The sequence below is a fragment of the Miscanthus floridulus genome, chromosome 8, assembly GCF_019320115.1.
Source record: "Miscanthus floridulus cultivar M001 chromosome 8, ASM1932011v1, whole genome shotgun sequence".
NCBI classification, from domain to species: Eukaryota; Viridiplantae; Streptophyta; class Magnoliopsida; order Poales; family Poaceae; genus Miscanthus; species Miscanthus floridulus.
Genome location: NC_089587.1, coordinates 115723697 through 115737981, shown reverse-complemented (window position 1 = coordinate 115737981; position 14285 = coordinate 115723697). Strand labels below are relative to the sequence as shown.

General features: G+C 45.6%; 1 protein-coding gene across 1 annotated transcript; it reads left to right on the top strand.

The window, feature by feature from the left end:
- The first annotated feature begins 1130 nt into the window (after positions 1–1130).
- On the top strand, positions 1131–13937 carry LOC136469761 (uncharacterized). Its single transcript, XM_066467831.1, has 3 exons — positions 1131–1874; positions 2247–2498; positions 13578–13937. The coding sequence occupies exons 1-3, from the start codon at positions 1131–1133 to the stop codon at positions 13935–13937; spliced, it is 1356 nt and encodes a 451-aa protein (XP_066323928.1).
- The last annotated feature ends 348 nt before the right edge of the window (positions 13938–14285 follow it).

Sequence of the window (14285 nt, the reverse complement as noted above, 5' to 3'; positions counted from 1 at the left end):
GGGTAGCATCAGGTCATGCCGGACCTATGCGTTCGGTCACCCCGAGGCAGGCTGGAATGTGAGCCTAACGGCTCTATTCTTTGGGGACCTCTATAAATAGTGTTTGGCTGGCTCCAAGTGATCTCTCTTGGCATTTTAACATACTTGACATCCTTGTGAGCCTAAGCAAACACCTCCTACTCATCTCTATCATTGATTCATCATCTTTGTGAGATTGGGAGTAGATCCTAGTACTAGTGCTTGAGTGATTGCATTTAGTGGCACTTGGGGATTGTTCTAGCTGCGAGATTCTTATTACTCTTGTTGGTTGCCGCCACCTAGATGGCTTTGGAGCAGTGGTGGAGTTGTGGCAAGAGTTGGTGATTGTTCTTGGCCACCTCCCGATGATCTTGTGAGGGGTTCTTGTGCCTTCCCTAGCAGAGCACCAAAGGCAACTCTAGTGGATTGCTTATGTCATTGAGCTACCACACTTGTGGTAGGTTCTTGTGGTACTCTTTGGGAGAGCTCAGCTTTGGATTGCCGATTAGCCACTGAACCACGAGGTGTTGGTCGACATACTAGGGACTAGCGTGCCGACAAGCACGTGAACCTCGGGAGAAAAATCTTGTGTCTCCATTGTGTATGATTTGATTTCTCCTGGTGATTGGCTTCATATTTGATTGATTGGTTCATTCCCTTTGCGACGGTATAACAAGCTTTGCCTCTCATTTACATTCCGCAAAATAGTGTAATTAGCTCTCTTGTGTATCTTGCTTAGTATAGCTTATCTCGTTAGTCTTGATCACCTAGGGTTGATAGTAGTGACTTAGGCATTGTGTGATCTAGAGACAATAGCTACTAGAACAGTTGGGATAGGTGGCTTGCAACCCTTGTAGAGCTAGAGCAAAACTTGCTATTCGTCATTTGTCTTACTAATCAAGTTGCTCTAGTGAATTATAGATTTTTAATAGGCTATTCACCCCCTCTAGCCATATTAGGACCTTTCAAGTGGTATCGGAGCTGTGGTCACCGTATTTTGAAGGCTTAACAACCTCGGTGCTCAAATTATGGCTCAAGTTGTGTTCAACCATATTGGGGGCAAACCACCTTTCTTTGATGGCACAAGCTCGTTTGATTATTGGAAGAGAAAGATGAAGATGTACCTTGGTTCAATCAATGATAGAGTGTGGGAAGTGACCGAGCATGATTTTGTGATTCTTGATCCCACAAATCTCACCGACAATGAGAGAGCAAACAAGCAATGCAATACAATGGATCTCAACACTATCTATAATGGCATTGATTCCAAGGTGTTTGAGCAAGTCAAGGATCTTGAGAGGGCTAGTGAAGTGTGGACAAGATTGGAAGAGACATATGAGGGCACTACAACAGTAAAGAGTGCCAAGCTATATTTGCTCATGGACAAGCTCTCCAACTTCAAGATGAAGGATGATGAATCCATTCTGGAGATGTTCTATAGATTGCAAGTCATTGTTAATGATCTCAAGAGTTTGGGTGAGAAGGTGAAGGATGAGGACTTCTCTCATAAGTTTTTGATGTGCTTGCCAAAGAAGTTCAAGACATTGAGAACTATCATCTTTAGAGGAGGCTTGACCAATGTATCTCCCAATGAGGTACTTGGTGATGTCATGACCGATGCCCAATACAATGATAGTGACAACAAAGGTGAAGAGAAGAAGGATAAGAAAGAAAAGAGTGTGGCATTCAAGGCTTCTACTTCATCATCTAAGGGCAAGTCCAAGAAGGAAGCATCAAGTGAAGATGATGATGACTTTGATGATGAGGCTATGGCTCTTCTAGTGTGCAAGATGGGAAAATTCATGAAGAAGAGAGGCTATGGTGCAAGGAAGAGGAGAGACTACATGAAGGACAATGTGAGGCTATGCTTTGAGTGCAAGAGTTCGAATCATGTGGTGGCAGATTGTCCATACAAGAGAGATGATGATGAGAATGACAGGAAGAAGAAGAAGGACAAGAAGGAAAAGAAGATGACATTTAGGAAGAAGAAGGGAAGTGGCTATGTGGTCACTTGGGATAGTGATGGCTCAAATGATAGTGATGATGATGATTCAAGTGATGATGACAAGAAGTCTTTCAAGAAGGCACTTGCAAGCATCGCCATCCACAACAAGCCATCCCTCTTCGATACTCCTTCAACATGCCTTATGGCAAAGCCCACTAAGGTAAAATATGATGCAAGTGATGATGAATCATATGAAAGTGATGATTGTAGGAGTGATGATTAGGAGGACTATTCCAAGGAGGAGCTCATTGACATATATGAGCAACTTAGCATTGGCTATGAAAAGAAGAGAAAGAAGAGCAAAGAATTACTCAAGAAGCTTAAAGCTCTTGAGAAATCCTTTGGGGACCTCCAAGCATCTCATGAGTGTTTAAATGAAGACCATGAGGAGCTTGGACTTGCTCACACTAAGCTTGAAAAAGCTCACTCTTCTCTACTTGAGCGTGCTAAGGAGAAGGAGACCAAGGAGGAGCAAGTGATCATAACTTGTGACGTGGGACTAACATGTGATATTATTGATGAATCATTTTATAGTCCTATTATTATTGCTCCAACTAACCCTTCTTGTAGCTCTTCATCCACCATCACCAACTCTACCTCTTCTACTTGTGATGGTTTCACTTGTGATGCCTCACTAATGGTTGAGAATGAGACTCTCAAGAGAGAGGTGGATGAGCTCACTCATGCCCTAGGCAAGGCCTATGGTGGTGAGGCCCGCTTGCTAAAGTGCTTGGGTAGCCAAAGGTTTTCTCTCAACAAAGAGGGATTGGGCTATACCCCCAAGAAAGGCAAGGCAACCTTTGCAACTCACAAGCCTAGCTTTGTGAAGGACAATGATCAGTTTTGCAATAGATGAAAGTAAGTTGAGCACCTAGAGCATAATTGCAATAAAATGAACAAGATCAAGAAAAATGCTAATGCATCTTACATTCCATTTGATTCTTGTTATGTGCTTACCAAGGGTGAGAAATGTGTGCATGCTAAGTTTGTTGGTACACCAATTATGGGCCCAAAGAAGAAGGCTATTTGGGTACCAAAGAGCTTAGTCACTAACCTCTAAGGACCCAAGCAAGTATGGGTACCTAAGAAACATTGATTTGTTTTGTAGGTCAATTACAAAGCCGGAGGAAGGCATTGGGTGCTTGATAGTGGGTGCACACAACACATAACTAGTGATTCAAGAATGTTCAACACAATCAAACCCAATGATAGTTGCATTTTAAGTATCACATTTGGTGACAATAGCAAGGGTGATGTCAAGGGGCTTGGTAGAATTGCTATCTCCAATGATATGAGCATTTCCAATGTGCTACTAGTAGAGTGCTTAAACTTCAATCTTTTGTCGGTAGCTCAATTGTGTGATCTTGGTTTTAAGTGCATCTTTGGTGTTGATGATGTTGAGATCATAAGTGTAGATGGCTCCAATTTGATCTTCAAAGGCTTTAGATATGAGAATCTATACTTGGTTGACTTCAATACTAGTGAAGCTCAATTGTCAACATGCTTGCTCACCAAATCTGGCATGGGTTGGCTATGGCATAGAAGACTTGGTCATATTGGCATGAAGTAATTGAACAAGTTAGTGAAGCATGACTTAGTTAGAGGATTGAAAGATATCCCATTTGAGAAGGATAAGCTATGTAGTGCATGTCAAACCAGAAAACAAGTGGGCAACAATCATCCAAAGAAGAGTACAATGAGCACATCCAAGGCATTTGAGTTATTGCACATTGATTTGTTTGGGCCAACAACATATACAAGCATTGGTAGCAACAAGTATGGATTTGTGATTGTGGATGATTTTACTAGATACATTTGAGTGGCATTTCTTGTTGACAAGAGTGATGTGTTTGATATATTCAAGTCATTCATCAAGAGAGTGCAAAATGAGTTTAAAACCACCATCAAGAAAAATGAGAAGTGATAATGGTAGTGAATTCAAGAATACAAGACTTGATGAGCTTTGTGATAAATATGGCATTAGACATCAATTCTTGGCCAAGTACACACCACAATCCAATGGGCTAGTTGAAAAAAAGAATAGAACCTTGATTGACATGGCAAGATCAATGTTGAGTGAATACAATGTTAGTCATTCATTTTGGGCCGAAGCAATCAACACAGCATGTTTCTATAGCAACCGTCTCTATTGCCATACATTTCTAGAGAAGACACCATATGAGATCTTGAATGGTAGAAAGCCCAACATTGCATATTTTCGGGTCTTTGGTTGCAAATGCTACATATTGAAGAAAGGCACAAGATTGAGCAAGTTTGAGAAGAAATGTGATGAAGGCTTCTTGCTTAGTTACTCCACTACTAGCAAGGCTTATAGAGTTTGGAATTTGGCTAGTGGTACTCTTGAGGAGGTTCATGATGTGGAGTTTGATGAAACAAATGGATCTTAAGTAGAAGATGAGAACTTAGAAGATGTGAGAGGCACTCAATTAGTCGATGCAATGAAGAAGATGGATATTGGTGACATAAGGCCTAGAGAAGTGATTGAAGTTGAAGATGACAAAGATCAAGTGCAAGATCAACAACAAGTGGCTAGTTCACCATCTCAACCAAATGTCCAACCAAGCTCAAGCAATCAAGTCCAAGTGCTCCAACCAACCAACATTGTAAGAGATCATCCCCTAGATTCCATAATTGGTGATATTTCAAGAGGTGTACAAACAAGATCAAGATTGGCATCATTTTGTGAGCATTTCTTGTTTGTATCATTTGAAGAGACAAAGAAGATAGAAGATGCATTGAAGGATGTTGATTGGGTGAATGCTATGCATGAAGAGCTCAACAATTTCAAGAGGAATCAAGTATGGGAGTTAGTTGAGAGGCCAAAAGATCATAATGTGATTGGAACTAAATGGGTCTTTCACAACAAGCAAGATCAAGATGGGATAGTAGTAAGGAACAAAGCAAGACTAGTTGCTCAAGGATACACTCAAGTAGAGGGTCTTGACTTTGGTGAAACATATGCCCCGGTTGTAAGATTGGAAGCAATTAGGATCTTGTTAGCCTATGCTTGTGCCCACAACATCAAGCTCTATCAAATGGATGTGAAGAGTGCATTTCTCAATGGCTACATCAATGAAGAAGTCTATGTTGAGCAACCTCCCGATTTTGAAGATTACAAGCAACCCAACCATGTGTACAAGTTGAAGAAGGCTTTGTATGGATTGAAGCAAGCACCTAGAGCATGGTATGAGAGATTGAGACTTCTTGCTCTCTAAGGGGTTCATCATGGGAAAGGTTGACACCATGCTCTTTACCAAGAAGATTGGCAAAGACTTGTTTGTGTTGTAAATCTATATTGATGACATCATATTTGGGTCAACCAATCAAGATTATTGTAATGAATTTGGCAAGATGATGGCAAAAGAGTTTGTGATGTCCATGATTAGAGAACTTAGTTACTTCCTTAGTCTTCAAACAACCAAAGAATGACACATTTGTGAGTCAAGGCAAGTACATCAAACACATGCTCAAGAAGTTTGGCATGGAAGATGCAAAGGGCATTAGTACACCAATGGGAACAAATGGAAGCTTGGATAGTGATAAAAGTGGCAATATGGTGGATCAAAGAATGTATCGGTCTATGATTGGAAGCCTACTCTATGTGACCGCATCAAGACCGGATGTCATGTTTAGTGTATGCATGTGTGCAAGATTCCAAGCCTCACCAAGAGAAAGTCATTTGAAGGCAACAAAGAGAATATTGAGGTACTTGAAGCATACCTAAGATGTTGGTTTGTGGTATCCTAAGGGTGCAAGATTTGAACTTGTTGGATACTCCAATTCGGACTATGCCGAAGACAAAGTTGAGAGAAGAAGCACATTGGGCACATGTCAATTATTGGGAAGATCGCTTGTCTCATGGTCATCCAAGAAGCAAAATAGTGTTGCGCTTTCAACCACCGAAGCCAAATACATTGCCGCCGATAGTTGTTGTGCATAAATTCTATGGATGAAGACCACTTTGAGGGACTTTGGAATCAAGTTCAAGCAAGTGCCATTGCTATGTGACAATGAAAGTGTCGTGAAGCTCACTAATAATCCGGTTCAACATCAAAGAACAAAGCATATAGATGCATGTCATCATTTCATAAGAGATCATCAACAAAAAAGGGACATTTGCATAGAGAATGTGGGCACCGATGATCAACTTGCTGATATCTTCACCAAGCCACTTGATGAGAAAAGGTTTTGCAAGCTAAGGAATGAGTTGAACATATTGGACTTCTCAAATATGTGTTGATGCACCCCCACTTATATGACATGCCTCTCCTTCGAGCAAAGCAAGGTAAAATTGGTTGACATGTCATTCATTCTTTGCTAAGGACTTGTTTAGTGCATCTAGTCATTCCTTGCATATCTAGGCTCATTCATTGAAATAAAATGAGTTTGATGCTTGTATGGTACCACTATTGCTTCTATGTTTGAAATGATCCAGTGGTAGCATATGACATGTTTGTGGGCTTGCAAACCTAGTGTTTAATCTCGAAAATGAGCTAAAATTGTTTAACTCAACATGGTACAAGATAACCCTTATTAGGAAGTGTGAAGAAGCTTGTCCTTTGATCAAACCGAGTTAAATTACTTTCACAAGTAATCTAGATTGAACCAATTTTGGAAAAATGATCCTCACATACAATGGTTTCACACAACCTATCTAAAATTTGAGCTCACCTTTTGTGGTCCTTGATGACAAAGGGGGAGAGAAATTCCCAAAGATATTGCAAAAGGGGGAGAGAATGCAAAGATAGATGGGGAGAAACATGATAAAGAAAGGAAGTGGGATCAATTAAAATTTTGAAGCACACAAGTAGGGGGAGCAAGCTCATAAACTTGTATGGTGCATTTGAATGTGCATTACATATGCTTGCTTGCATAAGCGTTAGCTAGTTCTAGCTTTATTCTCTAATGCTTGCTTGTGTGGTGTATGCTAGTTATAATTTTGAACGATGAATTGAAATACTAGCATGCATAGGATGTAAGTTAGATATGCCTTGCATTTGTTTTCACAAGTAGTACTAGAGCCTTGCATATAATGTGGATCTCACGAGGTATCTAGTGTTTGTATTTTGCTAGTGCTATCTAACTAGCAATGGTGCTAAGGGTGGAGTAAATTGGCAACTCCGATTGGTATCGCGTTTCAAAGGTCCATTCTTTACACCTTAGCATCATTTGGTAGAAATTGACTCCTATCATTCCTAGCTAAGCATATGTGCAAGCTTTCAATCCAAACTCTTAGCACATATGTAGGGGAGCAATTGCTACCAATTCAGGTTCATGAAACTTGTCCATATCATTTACACATGGTAAAAAATCTTGGGCATGCAACATGGATCCAAAAGATCTTTATCATAATATATTTGTAAATGGGTTGTCATCAATTACCAAAAAGGGGGAGATTAAAAGTCCCTAGTTTGGTTTTGGCTAATTGATGAAACCCTAGTACTAACCTCTATGCTAAGTGAGTGTAGTAGCTAGAGGTGGTACATTCCAAGTGGTGGAGCCTAGAGTTGATCGTGGTGATGATGGTGATGACCACAAGGTGATCAAGTGCTCTACATGGAAAGAAAAAAAGAGAAAAACAAAAATGGGCTCAAGGCAAAGGTATAAGCATAGGGCCATTTTTGTTTTACACTCAAGACACCATAGAGGGTGTGAGTGGTTTAGGATCGATAGCCGTACTATAAAGAGGGGAATTCTTTGGCTAAGCAGTCTATCAAGTGCCACTAGGTGTCATTGATCATGCATTGCATCTAGGAACCTAGTGTACTAACATAACCCTTGAAAATGTTTATGAAAATGTGCACAAGGTGATACACTTGGTGGTTAGCACATTTGATCAAGGGTGGTGAAGTTTGGGAAGCAAAGGTCTTGGTTTTCACTAAAAACCATCTACTGGACACCGGTCTCGAACTGATCGGATGCTGGGGCTACGTCCAATCAGTGGTGGCATGGCGCGCACAGCAGGCAACTATGGACCACCGCTTCCGATCATTTTCTACATGCACCAGATGCTGCACATTGGACGCGTGACGTCAGCAAGAAGAAATCGCGCATTGAAGAGCGTTAAACTGACCGGACGCTTGTCGAGTCTGGTCGGTAACCACCGGACGCGTTCGGTCAGTGTTTTCATCGTTTTAGAGCTCTCTATTCTCGACTAGACCCTAAGGCTTTAGTGTCCATTGTGAGGCATGGGTGCGTCCGGTGCAACATAACAGCATATGACTTGATTGTTGTGGCCGTTGGAGATCAATGGCTCTCGTTTGAATGGGACACATGGCGTGAATCCGATGGGCGAGCTGGGGCTCGACTAGACGCTGGCAGCGTTAGGTCATGCCGGACCTGCATGTCCGGTCACCCCGAGGTAGGCTAGAATGTGAGCCTAATGGCTCTATTCTTTGGGACCTCTATAAATAGTGTTTGGCCGGCTCCAAGTGATCTCTCTTGGCATTTTGACATACTTGACATCCTTGTGAGCCTAAGCAAACACCTCCCACTCATCTCCATCATTGATTCATCATCTTTGTGAGATTGGGAGTGGATCCTAGTGCTAGTGCTTGAGTGATTGCATTTAGTGGCACTTGGGGATCGTTCTAGCTTGCGGGATTCTTGTTACTCTTGGTGGTTGCCGCCACTAGATGGCTTTAGAGCAGCGGTGGAGTTGTGGCAAGAGTTGGTGATTGTTCTTGGCCACCTCCCGATGATCTTGTGAGGGGTTCTTGTGCCTTCCTCGGCAGAGCGTCAAAGGCAACTCTAGTGGATTGCTCGTGGCATTGAGCTACCACACTTGAGGTAGGTTTTTGCGGTACTCTTTGGGAGAGCTCGGCTTTAGATTGCCGATTTGCCGCTGAACCACGAGGTGTTGGTCGACACAACGGGGACTAGCATGCTGGCAAGCACGTGAACCTCGGGAAAAAAATCTTGTGTCTCCATTGTGTATGATTGGATTCCTCCCGGTGATTGGCTTCATATTTGATTGATTGGTTCATTCCCTTCTTGGTGGTATAAGAAGCTTTGCCTCTCATTTACATATGGCAAAATAGTGTAATTAGCTCTCTTGTGTATCTTGCTTAGTATAGCTTATCTTGTTTGTCTTGATCACCTAGGGTTGATAGTAGTTACTTAGCCATTGTGTGATCTAGAGACAATAGCTACTAGAACTATTGGGATAGGTGGCTTGCAACCCTTGTAGAGCTAGAGCAAAACTTGCTATTCACCATTTGTCTTACTAATCAAGTTGCTCTAGTGAATTGTACATTTTTAATAGGCTATTCACCTCCCTCTAGCCGTATTAGGACCTTTCAATCGGTCCCCTCCTAGAGCAAATCTAGCCACCAGATTCCTCACATATCCTATCAGATTCATAAACCTGGGGTCCCTCATGGACTGGCTTTCCAACAAAGGCATGGCCCAAGCAGACAACGCAACTCATGGGCTGGCCCAAGTATCGGAACAACAGGCCAGAAGGGCAGTCCAATCACTGACCGAAAGGTCTGGACGAGGAGGAACGGCACCCACCTTTCGACTCTAGCCCACCTCTCTGACCAGAGCGCTCGCTTCGGTCTCCAGCCCCCTTTCAGATGGCTTCTCTGACCGGAAGGCCCAGCCAAAGCACTACTTCCTACTCTGACCCACGTTTCTGACCGGGGTACGCAAAAACCTTGCTCACTGCTCTTCTCTTACTAGCGCAATCAGAGCCAACTAGGACCAACTGAATGGGGACACCCACTTGGTAAGGACCAAGAAATAGATGGAGAAAGTAAGGCATGGCGCACAAGTCAAACCTCAATACTAGGGACCATACTCTGTACACCTGTAGAAACAGTACTCTGCAACCTCCCTAGCACAACAGAGCCCAAATAGTGTTGTAGGCGCTGACATTTTCCCCTACAGTATTGTGGGCGCCATGAACTCCCATACAGTAAGGCTCCCCCACATGCCTCTAGGCATCGATAGTGTTGTGGGCACCGACACTTACCGTACCGAGTGAACATGGTGAAACTCCTCACATACCTCTGGGCATCAATAGTAATAGCAGGTACCGATATCTGCCATACCTGAATAAGACAACGTAACCTCCCACATGCATCTGACATCCAATAGTGTTGTGGGTGCCTACCATCATCCTATACCCGTCGGCATGGGCAACAAGGCTTAGAAGCAAACGTACTCCTTCCCTCTCACTTGTAAGGCCATCCCCTTCATCTATAAAAGGGGAGGCGCTCTCTCCCAACACATAGGTCGATTCAAGTGATTCCAGATTCATTAGATCGATCAAGTTCATTAGCTCACAACCACAGAACCACCAGGTTTGGACCTCAAGCACACGCTTGAACACTTAGCTCATAGCAGAGCTCCTGTCGCTCTCGTCCCTTCTGACCGGAGCCGACCAGACCTCTTGTACCACTCATCTTTCTCCGTCTCATTTGTAACCCCACTGAAAACTTCGAGCACCTGGGCTCAGGAATAAAGTCACCAACCGTCTCAAACTGGACGTAGGTCATGTTGCCTGAACCAGTATAAACCTTGTGTCATTGAGTGCTAGGCCACCTCCGATCACAACGTATGGCAAAACTACAAATATTTACTTATTGGTCACTTTCTGCACCGACAGTTGGCGCCATCCATGGGGAAGACGTTGTACGTTCAACAGTTTTTGGTCATCGGATGGCCCACTTTTCTGCCACCTTTGCCATGGTGGGCACAGGCAATATGATTCGCTTCGTCTCATTGGAGTTTCCCACACTCCCACCTGTCGGGATGTGGGTTCCACCTGTCTCCAAGCCATCCCAAGCCTTCCTCTTTATAAGCCTGGACTCTGTCACCGACTAGCTCAGCATACTACACCTCTACGAGGAGGCACTCATTCTGGCACCCATCAGAGGGGCACCCCCATCGACTCTAGGACGCACGACTTCAACAACGAGGCATCTACACTTCATTCCAAGCAAACTCTCTACTCAAACCCCGCTGTAAGTAATGTGCATGCTGTTATTTACTTGCTATTCTCTATCTTCCGCAGATCACCTAGAGGGACCCTATTGTCCCCGTCGTGACTGCCATACGACCAGTTCCCCTATGGCCTCGCATCTCCCACGGACGCATATGCTCCGAGGCTCCGAAGGATGTTGGCGCTACCCCCTCTCATGTCCAAATTCATGGGGATGGTGAGCTACACTCCCACCTATTTCCTCAACCTCATGGATGATGATGTTGAGAGTGAAGGCTCCAGCATCGGCGATGTGGCGCCTATCCACCGTCCGTCCTAGGAGTGCGCTATGGCGGACGCTCCGGGATAGCCACCGGTGGTAATAGAGTCTTTGTAGACTCACACCCCTCTGGACCCTCGTGTGGAGACCCCTGAGCTCACATGGGAGCATGGTAAGGAACTACGACAACAGTGGCTACACCAGCCACCAACTGCACCAGCACACTTGGCGCACCACATTGCGCCCCATGCGCATAGACCGGCGAGCGGTGCCCAGAGTTATGCCCGTTGGGTCCAGCGCAACACCATGGATAGGGGGAATGATCCCTCACACTTCGCTTAGGCCAATCAGAACATCACTGCTACGACAATGCTTCTACGTGGCCTACCCGAGCCGAATGATCCTCAAGAATAGGTGATCCACCACAACCTCTAGGCACTAGTGGAGACCGCCGCTGTTCAACAAGTGGAGAGCTCCGTATCGTGACACCGACTCATGGCCTCACTCCCCACTAGGGGAATGGCGATGCAGCAGACGAGTCGCTCCACCCGCTCACTGCTACAACCACCAAGCATGGCATAAGAGGCTGCATCAGCACCTCGTCTCAACTTGATGACCGCTCTGCACCGACCGCCTGTATACGCGCGGCTCAGGCCGAACCGAGACACACGCAGCAGCGACTAGAGTCCCAGCCCTGATGGCCTGGGACCATGGACCTTTGTCCAACACCTCCAATGAACACTGCTCCCGCCGTGCTCCAACAGAGGCCGAGGCAAAGGCAAGGCCAAGCGCTAGGATCAGGACGAGGGCCCCTCCACGCAGAAGGGAAAAAAGAATAGAAAAGATCGACGCCACGACTAATCACATGGGCAAGCAGCCCTAGCAGGACCCTCCGGGCCACTTCCATGAGCTCATGGAGAGCCCATGCACCAACCACAACTACCCCGTCAGACACCACTACAAGGACTGCAAGCTCCTCAAGCGCCTTCTGCGATAGGCCGGTGGGCCAAAGGAAGCAAAAGGCACAGAAGCAGCGGCCAAGAAAGGGGGTGTAGCGGACAAGGAACCGGACGATTGAAGGTTGAAGTGATTCGACCGGACGTCTACCGACTAAAGGATGACAATAAAGACATTCTCACCAAACACTTGGAATAGCTATGTCATTTTTTCTTCCCCTAAATTTCAGTCTTACCATTGTTTACTTAGCGTTTGCTCCTATAAAGAGCACCCCGACCCGAACACTTTTTGGCCCAGGTCGCTCGGGGGCTCCACGAGGATACACTACTACCTCTCTTTTTTGTTTACTATCATATGGTGAAATTCCTTCTTACCCAAACAAAAGGGTAGTTCGTTCCTTTAATTTGCCTTACGTAGCCTTTCTTTAAAACATTCCGACCGATCGTACCCCACCTTTCCCTACGGTTACGAGTAGCTGAGCCTCGCGGGCCATGCCCCGAGCTCCCAGGGTTGCAGCCTACGGGATGAATGGGCAAGTATGAGAAAGAAAGAATAAAAAAACAAAATTTTGCTAAGGGAAAAGCTAAGGAACGAAAGGAACAAGCTTCCCCGAACAGAGTGACTCCATCACAAAAAAACAAAACCGACTGTAGTCATTGAGTACACAAGAACGTTTACATGGGGGCTCCCCCACAAACTTAATCTTTTTACATCTACTAAACTTCTTATACTTCACAAACTATTGGGGAGGCTCGACGGCATCTGCTATCGGTATGACTGGCGAAGGCGCGGGCTGCTCACTCCCCGGTGGGACAACATTTGGCTCGATAGAACCCAGGGCGATGTCCACCTCTGACCCAGGCTCTGTACCATCTATAGGCTGGGTGATGTCCTCCCAACACATGCTTCTGGCCATGTCTTCACGGTGGACGTCCATCACCCACTACGTAGAGACTTGTTCTGCCACCAACCTTGCGTGTGGCAGCAAGCTCTCCCTGAGCGTTTGGATGTCCTCCTGCTCAAGCCATCAGCATATCCACTATACATAGTGGTGAAGTCTAGGCTCAGGTGGTACATTGCCACCAAGGTCAACACCCCTGACGCTCTATAGAATAGCCCACTTGTGATAAGATCCCGGACCGCATCTGAGACCTTCGCCAGCTAGACAACAGGCGCGCTAGTACTCAGCGCCGACCCGAAGACCTCTGAGACAACATGCTAGGCAACATTGTGGATCTGATCAAGTTCCCTTCAAGAGCACGTCGCTCTTCACAGGACTTGGCCAGCTCCTCTACATTTCGGCGAAAAGTCGCCTTGACCGTCTCCAGGTTCTGCTCCAACGACTTCACCTTTCTGCCCAGCTCTAAAAGAAGGGCGACAAGATCAGAAACAGGCTGAAGGGAGAAACCAACATGATGAAAACAGAAAAGGTATGTACCAACGTGGAAGTTCTCAAGGGTGGAGAGTTCCTCTGCCTACTGAGCCACCTGCTTGTACAGCCAGGCGCTCGCCTCCTCCGTCCCCACCACTTAGCCTCGAAGCGCAAGCACTTCCTGGTCTGCCCCGATCGGGCCTTCCGCTATGACTCTAGGGCCTTCTGCGCCAACTCCAGGGTGTTCCACTCCAATACCAAGGCGCTTCGCTCTGACTCAAGGGTCTCCGGGGATTTTTGGAGCACCGTCTCAGTGTCCGCCAGGGATGTCTACAACCCCGCCTCGGTCTCCACCTAGAAGGCCTTTGCCGCCTCAAGCCCTCGCTCAATAATAGTCGCCCGCTCTGCTGCACGTTGTCCCTCCACCCGTGCCGTGGTCGCCTTGGCCACCCAGTCCTAGGACTCGTGGCAGGCAGACTCTAGCTGACGCTCAAGCTCCGCCACCCGAGCATGCTCCATCCAGAGGAAGCAGGACTTGCGGGATGACACCTCCTTTAGACCCTACAAAAAGCAAGCATGCTGAGGCAACCAATAAGATATTCAGAGGTCAAGGACAAATATGGGAAACTCACCTCTGCGGCGAGCTATAGGTCAACCAGGACTAACTGCTGGGCGGACTTAACCCGCTCCTGGGCGTCCTCAAGCC

Bases quoted from the DNA above. Each gene is read 5' to 3' on its own strand.
- LOC136469761 (XM_066467831.1), top strand. From the start codon at position 1,131: ATGAAGATGTACCTTGGTTCAATCAATGATAGAGTGTGGGAAGTGACC. The intron at 1,875-2,246 runs GTGAGGCTATGC...AGTGATGATTAG, and splicing joins GAGACTACATGAAGGACAAT to GAGGACTATTCCAAGGAGGA. The intron at 2,499-13,577 runs GTGATCATAACT...CAGCTCTAAAAG, and splicing joins AGGAGACCAAGGAGGAGCAA to AAGGGCGACAAGATCAGAAA.